Genomic DNA, 12197 nt, shown 5'->3' with positions numbered 1-12197 from the left:
GTTTTTCTATCTTATGATTTTACACTGTACACTCTCTTACTGTTTAATAGCACAGGGTTCAACAGCAGTTCAACCGAACGCCCTGCTTGATGCTCTCTACATCAGTCTGTCGGCACCTACAGAAGGAAGCAGCTTGTCAATTAAATTTATGACGTGTCAAATTATGGGTAAATAATGAGACACAATCCTGAACGACTCTGCTGTGTCGGAATTTTATGTAATGCATGAACTTGTGAACCTGTAGCAGGTCACATTAAAGGCAAGCGCACTAAGGTTCCTTAGCAAGTGCAATCTTGCTGCTGAAGCCACATTGAGGGAAAAACATGGGACCCTGACAAGCCTGCAACTGTTCCAGCAGATGTAAGATATGAGCAAAAGTCAGTAGGAACTTTCCAGAATGAAATCCACGCAGAGAAAGCAGAAAGAAAGTGTTTCAATCAGTTCTAAATACACTTTATTTGTAAGACATATGGTTCATAGAAAATATACCAAGATCCACGGAATATACACAGTTATTTTCCAAATGGCTTGTCTGCACCTATAGGCCTAATTTTTCAAGAATTTGAGAATATGTGTAGGGAAATTTGAGCCTGTGTCAGGTAACTAGCTACGTCGTATATGTACAGTCAAATCAAATCATAACCTAAATAAATAATACACACACATTTATTTTAAGCTTATCTATTTAACCTGTTACCTGTCACTTGAACAAACACCACATCATTCAACACACTTTGTCACGCAAGAAGAAGAAGATGTAGACAATAGAGCATTTCACTGGGCACTAGAAATATATATCTGTCTGTTTTTCATCACATTTTTGGGTCTTTCTACACAAACGTCCACTTTTCTATCCGTCTGTAGGAGTCACTGGTGTGACTGATCCTCATCGGTGTAGCACATAATAAAGGAAACACCAGAGACGTTTTTAATGAACAATGCATTTTACAAAACGGCTGCTACAGAACATCAAACCACACGCTGAAAATCCACTGAATTATGTCATTTAATCCATTTGTATTTTGTTTTTTTCAATTACCTCAGATTAAAGTCGGTCACACCAGTGACATGAGCTGAATGAGAAAATCTTTGAGAACTGAAAGACAAAGTGGACTCGCCATGTGCTTTTCTTCATAGGTCCTCAGAAAACAGGTAAAAGGAAGTCGAGTGACGTCATCAGTGTGACTTTTATTTCAAAATAAGAGTTTTTTGTTATGCAGTAACACCAGTGACTTGACTCCTGGGGACCACAACTTTCATTATATATTTCATAATATTCTGCATTTGTTTTCTTTATGTCATTTAATTCATGTATTCCACAGTCATGTATAGATTATTGTAGTTAAAATTGCAGAACAACATTTTTTTCTTCAAAATATGGCCTCAGCCTTTACACATGACTGTGACTGTGAGCTCTTCTATGTTGCTTGGAGTTCTATCTGATTGATTTAAAAACCAATAATTGGTAAATTGATGGCTGAAAGTTTAATTGCTAAAATGACATAGTTTTATTTTACATTCTACATAAACTGTAACTCTAATGTGTTTTTTAAAGTGTAATATTTCTTTAAATGCTAGGGACACAAAAATGGACATTTCTGTAGAATGACCCATATCCTTCATGCCCTCTGTCCATATAATATGTAATATTACATCTTTGCCAATCATCATACATGTTTTCTAAATTAGTATCTGAATTAACATTAAAGCTGCAGTATGTAATAAACCATTTGGGCTTTTAGATTCTTACAATAATGTCTTATTAAGGTCTAAAAAAGTATCAACAGCCTGCAAAAATAAATTAGTACTAAAAACTGTAAAAAAAAAAAAACTCACAGGATATTTCAGTGAGGCAGAATTAGACGTAATGAAGATAAAGAATCATCATTTGTCTTTCAGGGGTAACAAGACCAGCGTATAGGTTACAAAGACTGGTCCCTAGATCAGCGCTTTGCTGACACTCGTCAGAGCCTGTTAACCTGAGGAATAATTAAACTTATTCTCTTCAAATCCTCACATCTCTTTCAGAATCATCTCTTCCACTTCTGCACAGCCTCCCTCACTCCACATCTGCCTCCTCCCCGTCTACCCTGAGCTCTTTCTCTGGCAGCAGTCCATAGTCGTTGAGGAAGGCCTCCACATCGGTGGCAAAGAATTCCTCGTTGAAGTACTGCGTGACAGTTAGGAAATTCCCCAGCAACTCTCCAGCCTTATACACCAGCACAGCCGGAAGAACGTCGTCAGAGAACCGTTCCCCTGCACCGGTGGCGGCCGCATTGATGCGACAGAACTTGACGGTGGGGTACTCGGTGGCCAGGCAGTTCAGGCAGTTGTTGAGCTCCTCACAGCCCTTGACATCATCTTTGTAGATGTGCACCACCACCACGGTAAGTTTGTGCTCCTTCTCAATCACATCAAGAAAGGCCTCACCACTGTCCAGGTCGTACACACCCTCAAACTTGGGCCCGAAGCTCAGCCGCTCATGCATCTCCTGCATACACTGCTTGCGATACTTGCGCAAGCACTGCTCATCGTCCTCCTTGAGCAGCTCATACTCCTGGACACTCATCTGAAAAGTAAGCATTACCACAAGGGTATATGACACGGGTCGGCAACCCAAAAGTCTGGAAGAGCCATTTTATCCTTGCAATAAAAGTCAAAAGACCTTGGGAGTCACAATATATTATATCTGTTTTACTATAAAAATGTCTCAGTATAAGCTAATGTGCTAGAATAGGCTAAAAATATAGTATAAACAAAAACGCAGACTTTGCTTTAGGCTTTAGCTCAGCTGTAGCCACGTTTCTCACATCTCCAGCAGGAAACTTTTCCTCAAAAGTGGAATAGTTTCTTGAAAATGTCTCAACATTCGATTTTTATGAGGCTGATGTCAGCTTCTTGGTCAAGTTTTCCCATTCTACCATAAATGGTGCCTGAGGTGGCAGAACGTAGCTGCTGCACCATTTAAGGAGGAACGGGAAAAAGAAGCTGACTTCAGCTTTGTGACTTTTTAGTATTTGACAGATCGTTTATTGTTAAAACTGTGTTGAACAATCAGCAGAGCTTTATTTTACTGCAAAAGAGGATTATTTTATTTTTTACCTAAAAGTCTAATTCTGCTGTGGAACTGCAACAGGACAGTAAAAGAGCCGCATGTGGCTCCGGAGTCGCGTGTTGCCGGCCTCTGGTATATGAGATGAGGACCAAGCTGGAGTAACAGGTTCGCTCTCACAGCTATGCATTTTGAAGCTTTGGCGCTTTGGATTTTTCGGTTTTTACCTGCCCTGATTGTTATTGAGATAGATGGGTAGGGTGAAGGGTTAGGGCTACATGACCCCCCAAGCTGAGGTTTTTCAGAGACTCCAAACAGAGTGATATGAGAAAAAAAAGAAAAACAGACAAGTTTGCTGCTCAAGTGACCAAAGAAACCCACAAATGTGAGAATTTTCTCTGTGAAATAATTATAATGACAACTGTATTATCTTAGTTTAATGTAGTTTCAGTGTATTCTGGGCGTTTTTCTTCATAAGAAGCATAAAAAAAATCACTAACAGTGCACTAATGTCTCAGTAGCTAGCTAGCTAACTTTCCCGTTCCACCTTGAATAGTCCATTTAAGGTGGAAGAGGAAAATTGGAACATGAATCGGGAAAACAGCTGATTTCATTTTTGTATCACTGAAGAATTAGGGGTGGGTGATAATAAATAATTGCCCCCCCTCTTTGAAGGCATATGATGTCCTAAATGTAACTAAAGCCCAGCAGTGAGGAGCTGAACTTTACCCTCCTCTGCTGTCACTGCAGACGGGCAGGGTCGCCTATGGAGCAGCGCTAGTAGCTGGTAATGAAGTGATGCTCTTTTTATTGGAGGGTCCCATTTCAGGGGAAGATCTCAACCACTACCCCTTATAACTCAGTTACAAGGGGATAGGGTGACACTCGAAAACAAGGGGTAGGGGTAAAAATAACAAATGGGATTAGGCCCCTGAGTCTTGTGAAGCCAGTCACCACTGCTTGTCGAACAGCTTAACTTGGCTTGGTGTTAACTACCTATTCCCTCAGCTAAATGATACCTATGTTGGTTAGCTTTGCACTTGGTGATGTGGGGAGAGGGAGGACCACCCAGTGGTGGACGAAGTACACAAATCATGTACTTGAGTTAAAGGAGAGACACCCAAGGTAAAATATTACTCCAGTAAAAGTAGAAGTTCCTCCCTTTAGACCTCCACTTGAGTAAAAGTACTAAAGTATTTACCTTCAAATGTACTTAAGTATAAAGTAAAAGTACTAAAAGAGTAATTATGGCTCTGATGTCCTGTTATCATTTTATAACAAGACTCACTTCATGAACTCATTTCAGGTGAAAATCCTCCAGTGTCTCTCTTGGTAAACCAGTCTTTTAATAGAACATCATTAATTAGTGACGCTGACGTCTATTAAAATGATCATAAGCACAAAACACTGAAGCTAAACAGTTTCCATCAGGGAGAACCGAGTGGCTCTGAAATCACTTTTTACTAACAAGCAAAGTTTCAGTTTCAGATTTAATTACAACTTAGTTCCAAGTTTAAGTTTAAACTCAGGATCACAAATGAGTTTCCTTTACTATATTGATCTGTAGGCCTCTGTTCATAAACATAAACCAGCCCAAACTAATTTATTATAAAATCAAATGATGTTTGTATAAATTCAGAAAAAAGCCGCGTCAGTCACGACTGCATATGTGGACATATTTCTATATTGTGCTCTATTTACACAAAGTTAGGTTAGTTCATCATTTATGTTGAACAGACTCTCCCAAAATTTTACGCTGCTGCGCTGACGTTGAACCGTGTGCTGCACTGGGTCGGTATGACCAACAGGTCAAAACAAGCTCTAAACAAAGTGACCGCTGTGCCCTGATTGGTGCTCTTGCTTTGCACTTCTTTCATTTTGACATGTTACGTTTTTATACACACAGAAACCAAAAGGAACGACAGATTTCTCAAAATGTAGTGGAGGAAAAAGTCAGATATTAGACTTTGAAATGTAGTGGAGTGAAAGGAAAAAGTCGCCCAGAATGGAAAAACTTCAGTACAGATACACGAAGAAATACTTAAGTACAGAAACTAATTACATTTACTTAGTTACTGTCCACCACTGACGCTATCTGTACATTCCTCATAACAAATGTGTAAATAAAGAGCTGAATTTGGGGACTGATAACCTTTTCAACGTGAACGCAATGTTTCATTCATTTCAGTTGCTGGACTGGTCTGGGGAAAGACATGGAGCTGCGACTGACAGATCCTTATAGTTTCACACTCTCAAAACAATAAATATTGGAAGAAATGCCTACCTTGCGGTTAAGGCTACCCATGGAATCATCTTTTGGTTTGTGTGGTGACGACATCTGTCTCAGCAATTCCCTCTTGTTGGGAGGCAAAGCCTCCTGGTCTGAGCTTTCCAGCTTAAACTTTCGCCAGTCATTAATCACTCCCTTTGGTCCTGGAGGCAGTTGAGAAAGTGAATGAAACTGTCATGCAAGTCAGATCAATCTGGTTTCAAACATGATCACAATGTATCACCTGGTTGGATATTCTTGATAGAAAGTGCTTTTGCGCTGGAGGCGCTGGAGTTATCGCTGATTTAGGCCTAAAAAGGCACCTTAATCCACCTCTGTAACTGAACCGTGCTTGACACAGCTATCTGCCAAAGCAGCTTTCAGGTCAGTCAAGGATGGCATTGCCTCAGTGTTTAGATCTGTAGTTTATGAATACCAAGTTTTTTTTTATCAGTCATTTCTACACTCATTACTGTTTACTGGTGCTGTTTATTCTGTTGACCCTTCATAACAACATCAAGTCATGACCCACTAGTGGCTCTGAAAAGCTAGGTTTGATGAATCGCATGCTTACCTGTGTGTGTCACAGCCACCTCCTCCTCCTCATCTACTCCTCTGCCAGACATTTTGTTTTCTATATGGATAGATGCAATACCTTATTAAGAATTATTTTAATAAGACAATTAAAAAATGTAAGACTTTTCTTGAAGATGTTATTAATGAGAGAAGAGCTCTGAGAAGCTCAGAAGTTTGATGAATCTCACGCTTCCCTATGTGAGTCACAGCCACTAAGAGTTGTCTTCTCATTGTGAGAAGGCAGCGTACTATGAGTCTGAAAGGATGTGTAAATGTCAAGAAGCCGTTACTGAGAAAAGGAAACTTGCAAATCGAACAAAGATGCTGCTGAAGTACTCAGAGAATTGGACTGGCCACACCAGACCTCAACATCACTGAACGCGTTTGAGATTACCTGGATCATGAGAAGCCTTTGGAGGTGTGGAAAACAGGGGAAATCTGAATTTAAGGCAAAGAGTGGACACACTAAACAGTGGGGAAATGTATGCTATGCTTAGCTGTTGAGGCGTCTGTATTGTTTTCTGTTAAATATACATTTCCTGCAGTTTTGTCTGGAAATCAAATAAATGGAGGGGGGTCTTCCACTCAGTTCTGTAAGTAACACTAAGACTAATCAATCAGTCATAGACATTGTTTGGATAGATAGATAGATAGATAGATAGATAGATAGATAGATAGATAGATAGATAGATAGATAGGTAGATAGATAGATAGATAGATAGATAGATAGATAGATAGATAGATAGATAGATAGATAGATAGATAGATTTCACATCATTTTACATATCACTGTTGTCAGAACAAAACCTTGTGTCTCCAATTTTGTCAATTTTCAACTTTATATTGTTTGTAAATTTCATGAAGGATGGACCAAAATAAATGACCAAAAATTACTTGAGAAAAACTCTGGTTCCATTGACTTACATTGGAAATAGTGTATGTTTTTTCCTTCTCCTATAAAGTGAACATTTTGAAGGATATATGTTTGGTTCCAACAGCAGCGATATATACTATGTAGAAAATAAAACATAGAAATAAAAATAGACATAAGTATAAGATTAGAAATAAAGTATATCTATTTGCATATTTACATGGCATATGAGACAGATTTGTTTACATGAGAGCAGGCACTGAGCGGTATGAGGTAAACTAAATGCATAGTGAGTTCATCAGTAAAACACAAGTATAAATCATATAACAAGCAAAGTAGTCCTCTGTTAAAGTTAGTGCAAAAGTTAGAGACCCCTATTAGTCCCACATCAAATTCAACCTTCACATTTAACCCATCCTTGCAGTAAAACATTGAGCGATTGAGGGTCAGGTGCCTTGCTCAAGGGCACCTCAGTCACGTATTGTCTGTTTAGGGGATGGAACAAGGCTGGCTCCCTAAACTCCAGCCCACAATTGCTCCCAACAGTAATTCGTAATGTATAATTCAGCAAAGTGGATCGTAGTGTCTTTAGAGTGACTGCTGCTCTTAGAGTAAATTAGGCTGATGGGGTATTAGAAGATTACTCCTTGATCCGATTGATCAGCTTGCCTGGCGCAGGTACCAGGATCCTTGCGATGGCCGCTGTGATGTCAAGGATTTTCGTCATCTCCAGAGCGGACATGATGCTGTATGGTACCTCATAACCCACACCCTGGGGTTAAGAAGTAGCTCAGTTTTTTTTTTTCTTATCGAGTTAAATCAGATTACCAGGCAACCTCTATAAGCATTTTCTTATTATTCTCAACAAAGTATTTTGATTTTTCAAAGTATTTTTGAAACGACATGTTTCCTGGTCCAATATAGTTACTCAACAGCGCAAATAATCATAAACCTGGGTTAGTTGATAGTATTGAGTCAATCGCCAGGTATTCTTGCCCTCAGCATCTCATCCTAGCTAAGAGCTCCTATTACAGCGTCCCATTTATTACCACTCAGTCTCCACAACAGCCGCCAATGTTAAGAAGTCTTTTACTATAAAATACATTATGTAATTTGGGTTGTTACAGTTCTCACCTCTCTAATTTAAAAGAGTCACCTTAGGGATCCTCTGAAAGTCACCGCCTCTTTTGGTACAGGTGAACAGTTGACAGGATGTAATAGTGGCTTTCAGCTAATCTCTACAGTGACCTATTTATCTGTACTGATGTCAGGCCTGTACTCACACCCCCAGGCCTACACCCACAGAATGTGACATCAGAGGATTAAGGCACTATTAATCTCTAATTATAACTAGTCACTCTGACCTGAAACTCTTATTTTTATTTATTTTTTAACCATTATTGATCGTTATTGACCAGCTGGCCCATTGCCCATGTGTTCTCGCCTGTTGGGCCAGGTAAACCAATGAATCTAAGAGACAACTGCTTGACTTATCCTATGTTCCTACAGAAACTCTTGCACTGAATGACATGCATTTGCCAATTTAATGCTTTAAAGTCTTTCTAGCATGGCAAATAACAGGCTTGCATTTTTGTCGATTTTCAGTTTTTGGCATAATTTGAAAGTCCATGTTGGCCTTTATATTGTGTGTAAATTTCATGAAGGATGGACCAAAATAAATGATCAAAAATTACTTGGGAAAAACTCTGGTTCCATTGACTTACGCTGAAAATAATGTATGTTTTTTCCTTCTCCTGTAAAGTGACCATTTTAGAGATACAAGGTTTTGTTCCAACAGCAGTGATATATACTATGTAGAAAATAAAGAAATAGAAATAAAAATAGACATAAGTATAAGATTAGAAATAAAGTATATCTATTTGCATATTTACATGGCATATGAGACAGATTTGTTGTATTTACATGAGAGCAGGCACTGAGCGGTATGAGGTAAACTAAAAGCACAATGAGAAATAACAGATAACAGGCTTGTTGGCTTCTTTAAGAGCTCAGTAATTCACTTAATAGGTCACTCATCAAACAATAAGCAGCTGTTACAAATCCATAATAGTGGAAACGGTGGGCAGCATGACAACATTTATAGTTATTGTGACAAAATATGCAACAATATTTCTTCATGAACATTTTGTGGGTATTATCTGTATTTAAAACACTGACCAACTGCATGTTGCTTTCAAACAGAGCATAATTAGGCCTGTTTGTTTGGATTCAGTGCTGTAAATGAAAGGTAGAAAAAAGTTTCTCAACTATGTGCTCATTAAGTATTTTTTAATGTGGTATTTTTTGCCTGTTGAAAATGATGAAACCTCAGAAACACTAAATATTCTCATGCATATTGTGTATCATGAAAATGTCTTGCATATGTGGTGATGTCTTTTTTTTGTTTTTTCGCTGACTAAAAATCATGGATTTCAAGCTAAATTTGAGAATCTTCTTTATAAACACACATTGAAATTCAAACAATCCGTGCTGTTCTATCACTTTATCTCCACATTTTAGGCATAGCCAGTATTCCTGAAGCTTTTAGGTAGCGATATATGCACTCTTCTAACAGATGAGCCTTGTTCCAACTCATACAGACACACAGCTAGTGCACCCAAATAAAACTGCTTTTGGAAAGGTCTGAGTTTGAATGCAAGCGGAAACCCAAGAAACCTGATGAACTGTTTGGGTGTTTTTATATTAATTTTGAGTTTATTATGAATCAGACGTAATGAGCAGTGATAAAAAAATGATGCACTCGCATTTTGTTTATGTCCTCCAGTGTAGGAAACCTGCCTTCATGTTTCCTCATGTTTCCCATCATTTTTTTTATCACTGCTCATCACGTCTGCTTGAAACACTCAGAACTCAGTTCGTCAGGTTTCTTGGGTTTCCGCTTGCATTCAAACTCAGACCTTTCCAACAGCAGTTTTATTTGGGTGCACTAGCTGTGGGTCTGTATGAGTTGGAACAAGGCTCATCTGTTGCATAACAGGTATATCAAGCATAATAGGTTCATCAGATTGCAAGAGCAATTCACTGGTGTTACCAAAAGATAACTTTACAGGAGAAGGAAAAACCATATTCCACTTTTAATGTAAGTCAGTGGAACCAGACGATTTTCCAAGTCTTTTTCGGTCATTTCTTTTGGTCCTTTCATCATGAAATTTACATCCAGTGTAAGGGGCAACAGGCATTTTCAGATTATGTCAAAAACTGAAAAATTATGTTTTCTTCTGACAGCAGCGAATTGATGTTCATCTCTTGATAATAACTTAAAAAGACGGCTCCTTGAAAGTGTAGCCTTCTCAGCCGAACCCATGAACTCCTTGACACTGAGAGTCAAATGATCATTTTTCATCAACAAAGTAAAGAATAGACTAAAACTATGAAAGAAACAAAGAAAAATAGACCAACTTGCCATCCTACCTTTCGGTTTCGTCGGAGCAAGTGTCTCTTCCTCTTGAAGTTAGCCCCTACTGGCCGGTAATGTGGTCACTGTCTGGTACAACTTGTCTTTCCTGCGTTTTAGTGTGTGTGGGGAGGGCCTAAAAGGGCTTTCTTAGAACGAGGGACATTAGCCTACGTTGTGCTATCCACAAAAATAGCTCAAGGTTCCTAAGAGGATTTAAGTGGAGGAATTAGACCCTAGCTGCAAGTTAGAACACGAGCCGTGAAAGAGACAAATGTCAGAAAATTTAAATATATGATTTGGAGCAATACAGCGAGATTATCAGTAGTTTTGGATTCCTTTGAGTGCTTGCTGGTGCTGTATCGGCTGTGTGAGGAACACCAGACGTAAACAGTTTGCCTATTATCACAATTGACCCAAACATAGCTTGAAAGTGAAACTGAGGCCTTGAAGGCATCAGCACTCAGGATAGTGCCCCAAAACCAGTCCTGTTGGCTGAAGGAGACACTTTCATGAGATTATGATCTCAGTGCTTTAAAGTATGAATTAAGTTGGTTTAAGCTCTGATGACCAGCTTTTTGTGTGTCGTCAAATCGCATGCTGATCGATTGAGCCAGGGTTAATTTAATAGGATGGATAGAAAAGATCCCTGGACAGAAATACACCTACGGCAGGTGGAGGGACACGTCTAATCACTGTCCTATGACCAGATGGAACCTAATTTAGAAACGTATTAGCCTTAGAGAATCCAACAGGACTATAGAGTCAACTTTTACCTACAGATCACGCCACTGCAATCATGAGTCAACACAGGGAGCTGAGACAGAGTCACAAGTATTCCTAGAACGGTTGCCTCATCAACCTTTACCTCTTTATCTGTTCTCAGCAGAGAGTTTAAAGAAGATTTACGTTGGTCATGAGAGACTTTTTACAATACAATACAATGGGCACTGTGCTTTGCAATGGTATAACTGAGTAGCAAGAAGCTGTGATGTCATGCTGACTGCAGTTTCACAGGTGTGGCATCATAAACAGAAAGAAGCACCTCTTTTTTTAGGGATCAGACAATTGAAGAAACGTCAGACTGTCATTTTCATAATTGCAACCAATGCTTCACATGAGTTTGAGGAACAAAAGTGAAAGAAAAAGGTCCAACCCAAATTGTGATCATCCTCAATCCTCAGCTCATAATTCAGGTTTTCTAATCCAAACCAACCAATATTTTTGGATTAACATCATGTCTGGATAAACATTGACGTCTGTCAAGGTCGGGCAGAGTTCAGACGTTCACAGGCCACACTTCAATAAAATGGGGTTATCAACCCTTTCATGCCTACATTAACAGAAGCTGTTCTGAGATTTTTTTCAATATCCTTTTTTTATGACTCAGATCTGCATTAAAAATCCTGTGAATTTTCATTTATACATAAAACTCACTTTATTTTAAAAGTTATGGAACTGCACACATATGTAGACAGTAGTCATTAGTGGAATAAAACAAAGGAAGGGCATACAATAAAAAAAAGGTGTTTCTAAGCCTTTTTATATCTTTCATTAAATCTGTCGTTACGTTTTAATTGTAATATATTGGGAAAACTAATGTTTAATGATAATGAACTTTAAGCTGCTTTTACATGTTTGAAAAATGCTGCTTTGTAACTTTAATAAAAGATGCAAAACAGGTAGGCAGGGGAGGTAAGACATACGAGTTATTGTACTCTTATTTCCTGCTGGGAAATCCCTCAAAACTGTCTGGACAGAGAGGAAACCTGATATTGGATTGATCATTATTGACCAGGTGGGTGCCTGTGTGTTCTGGCTTGTTGGGCCAAGTGAACAAATAAATCAAAGAGGTAACTGCTTCACTTATTCTGTGTATTTACAGAAACTCTTGCATTAAATGACATGCACTGGACAATTAAATGCCCTCATGTCCTTCTAGCATGGTAAATAACACATAACAGGCTTTTTGGTTCCTTTAAGAACTCACTAATTCACTTATTAGATCACTCAT

At 38.7% G+C, this 12197-nt stretch overlaps 1 protein-coding gene across 1 annotated transcript; it reads right to left on the bottom strand.

Annotated features, from left to right (window-relative positions):
* Positions 1 to 1577: 1577 nt before the first annotated feature.
* Positions 1578 to 10302, bottom strand: pdcb (phosducin b). Its single transcript, XM_017722441.2, has 4 exons — positions 10201 to 10302; positions 5896 to 5955; positions 5337 to 5485; positions 1578 to 2569 (listed from the first exon to the last, which is right to left on the bottom strand). Exons 2-4 carry the CDS (start codon positions 5945 to 5947, stop codon positions 2060 to 2062), a joined length of 711 nt encoding a protein of 236 aa, XP_017577930.1. The 5' UTR covers positions 5948 to 5955; positions 10201 to 10302; the 3' UTR covers positions 1578 to 2059.
* Between the last annotated feature and the right edge of the window lie 1895 nt (positions 10303 to 12197).

Source organism: Pygocentrus nattereri, chromosome 4, assembly GCF_015220715.1.
Source record: "Pygocentrus nattereri isolate fPygNat1 chromosome 4, fPygNat1.pri, whole genome shotgun sequence".
Lineage (NCBI taxonomy): Eukaryota > Metazoa > Chordata > Actinopteri > Characiformes > Serrasalmidae > Pygocentrus > Pygocentrus nattereri.
Note: the sequence above shows the minus strand (reverse complement) of the source record. Positions and strands in the feature narration are given on the sequence as shown.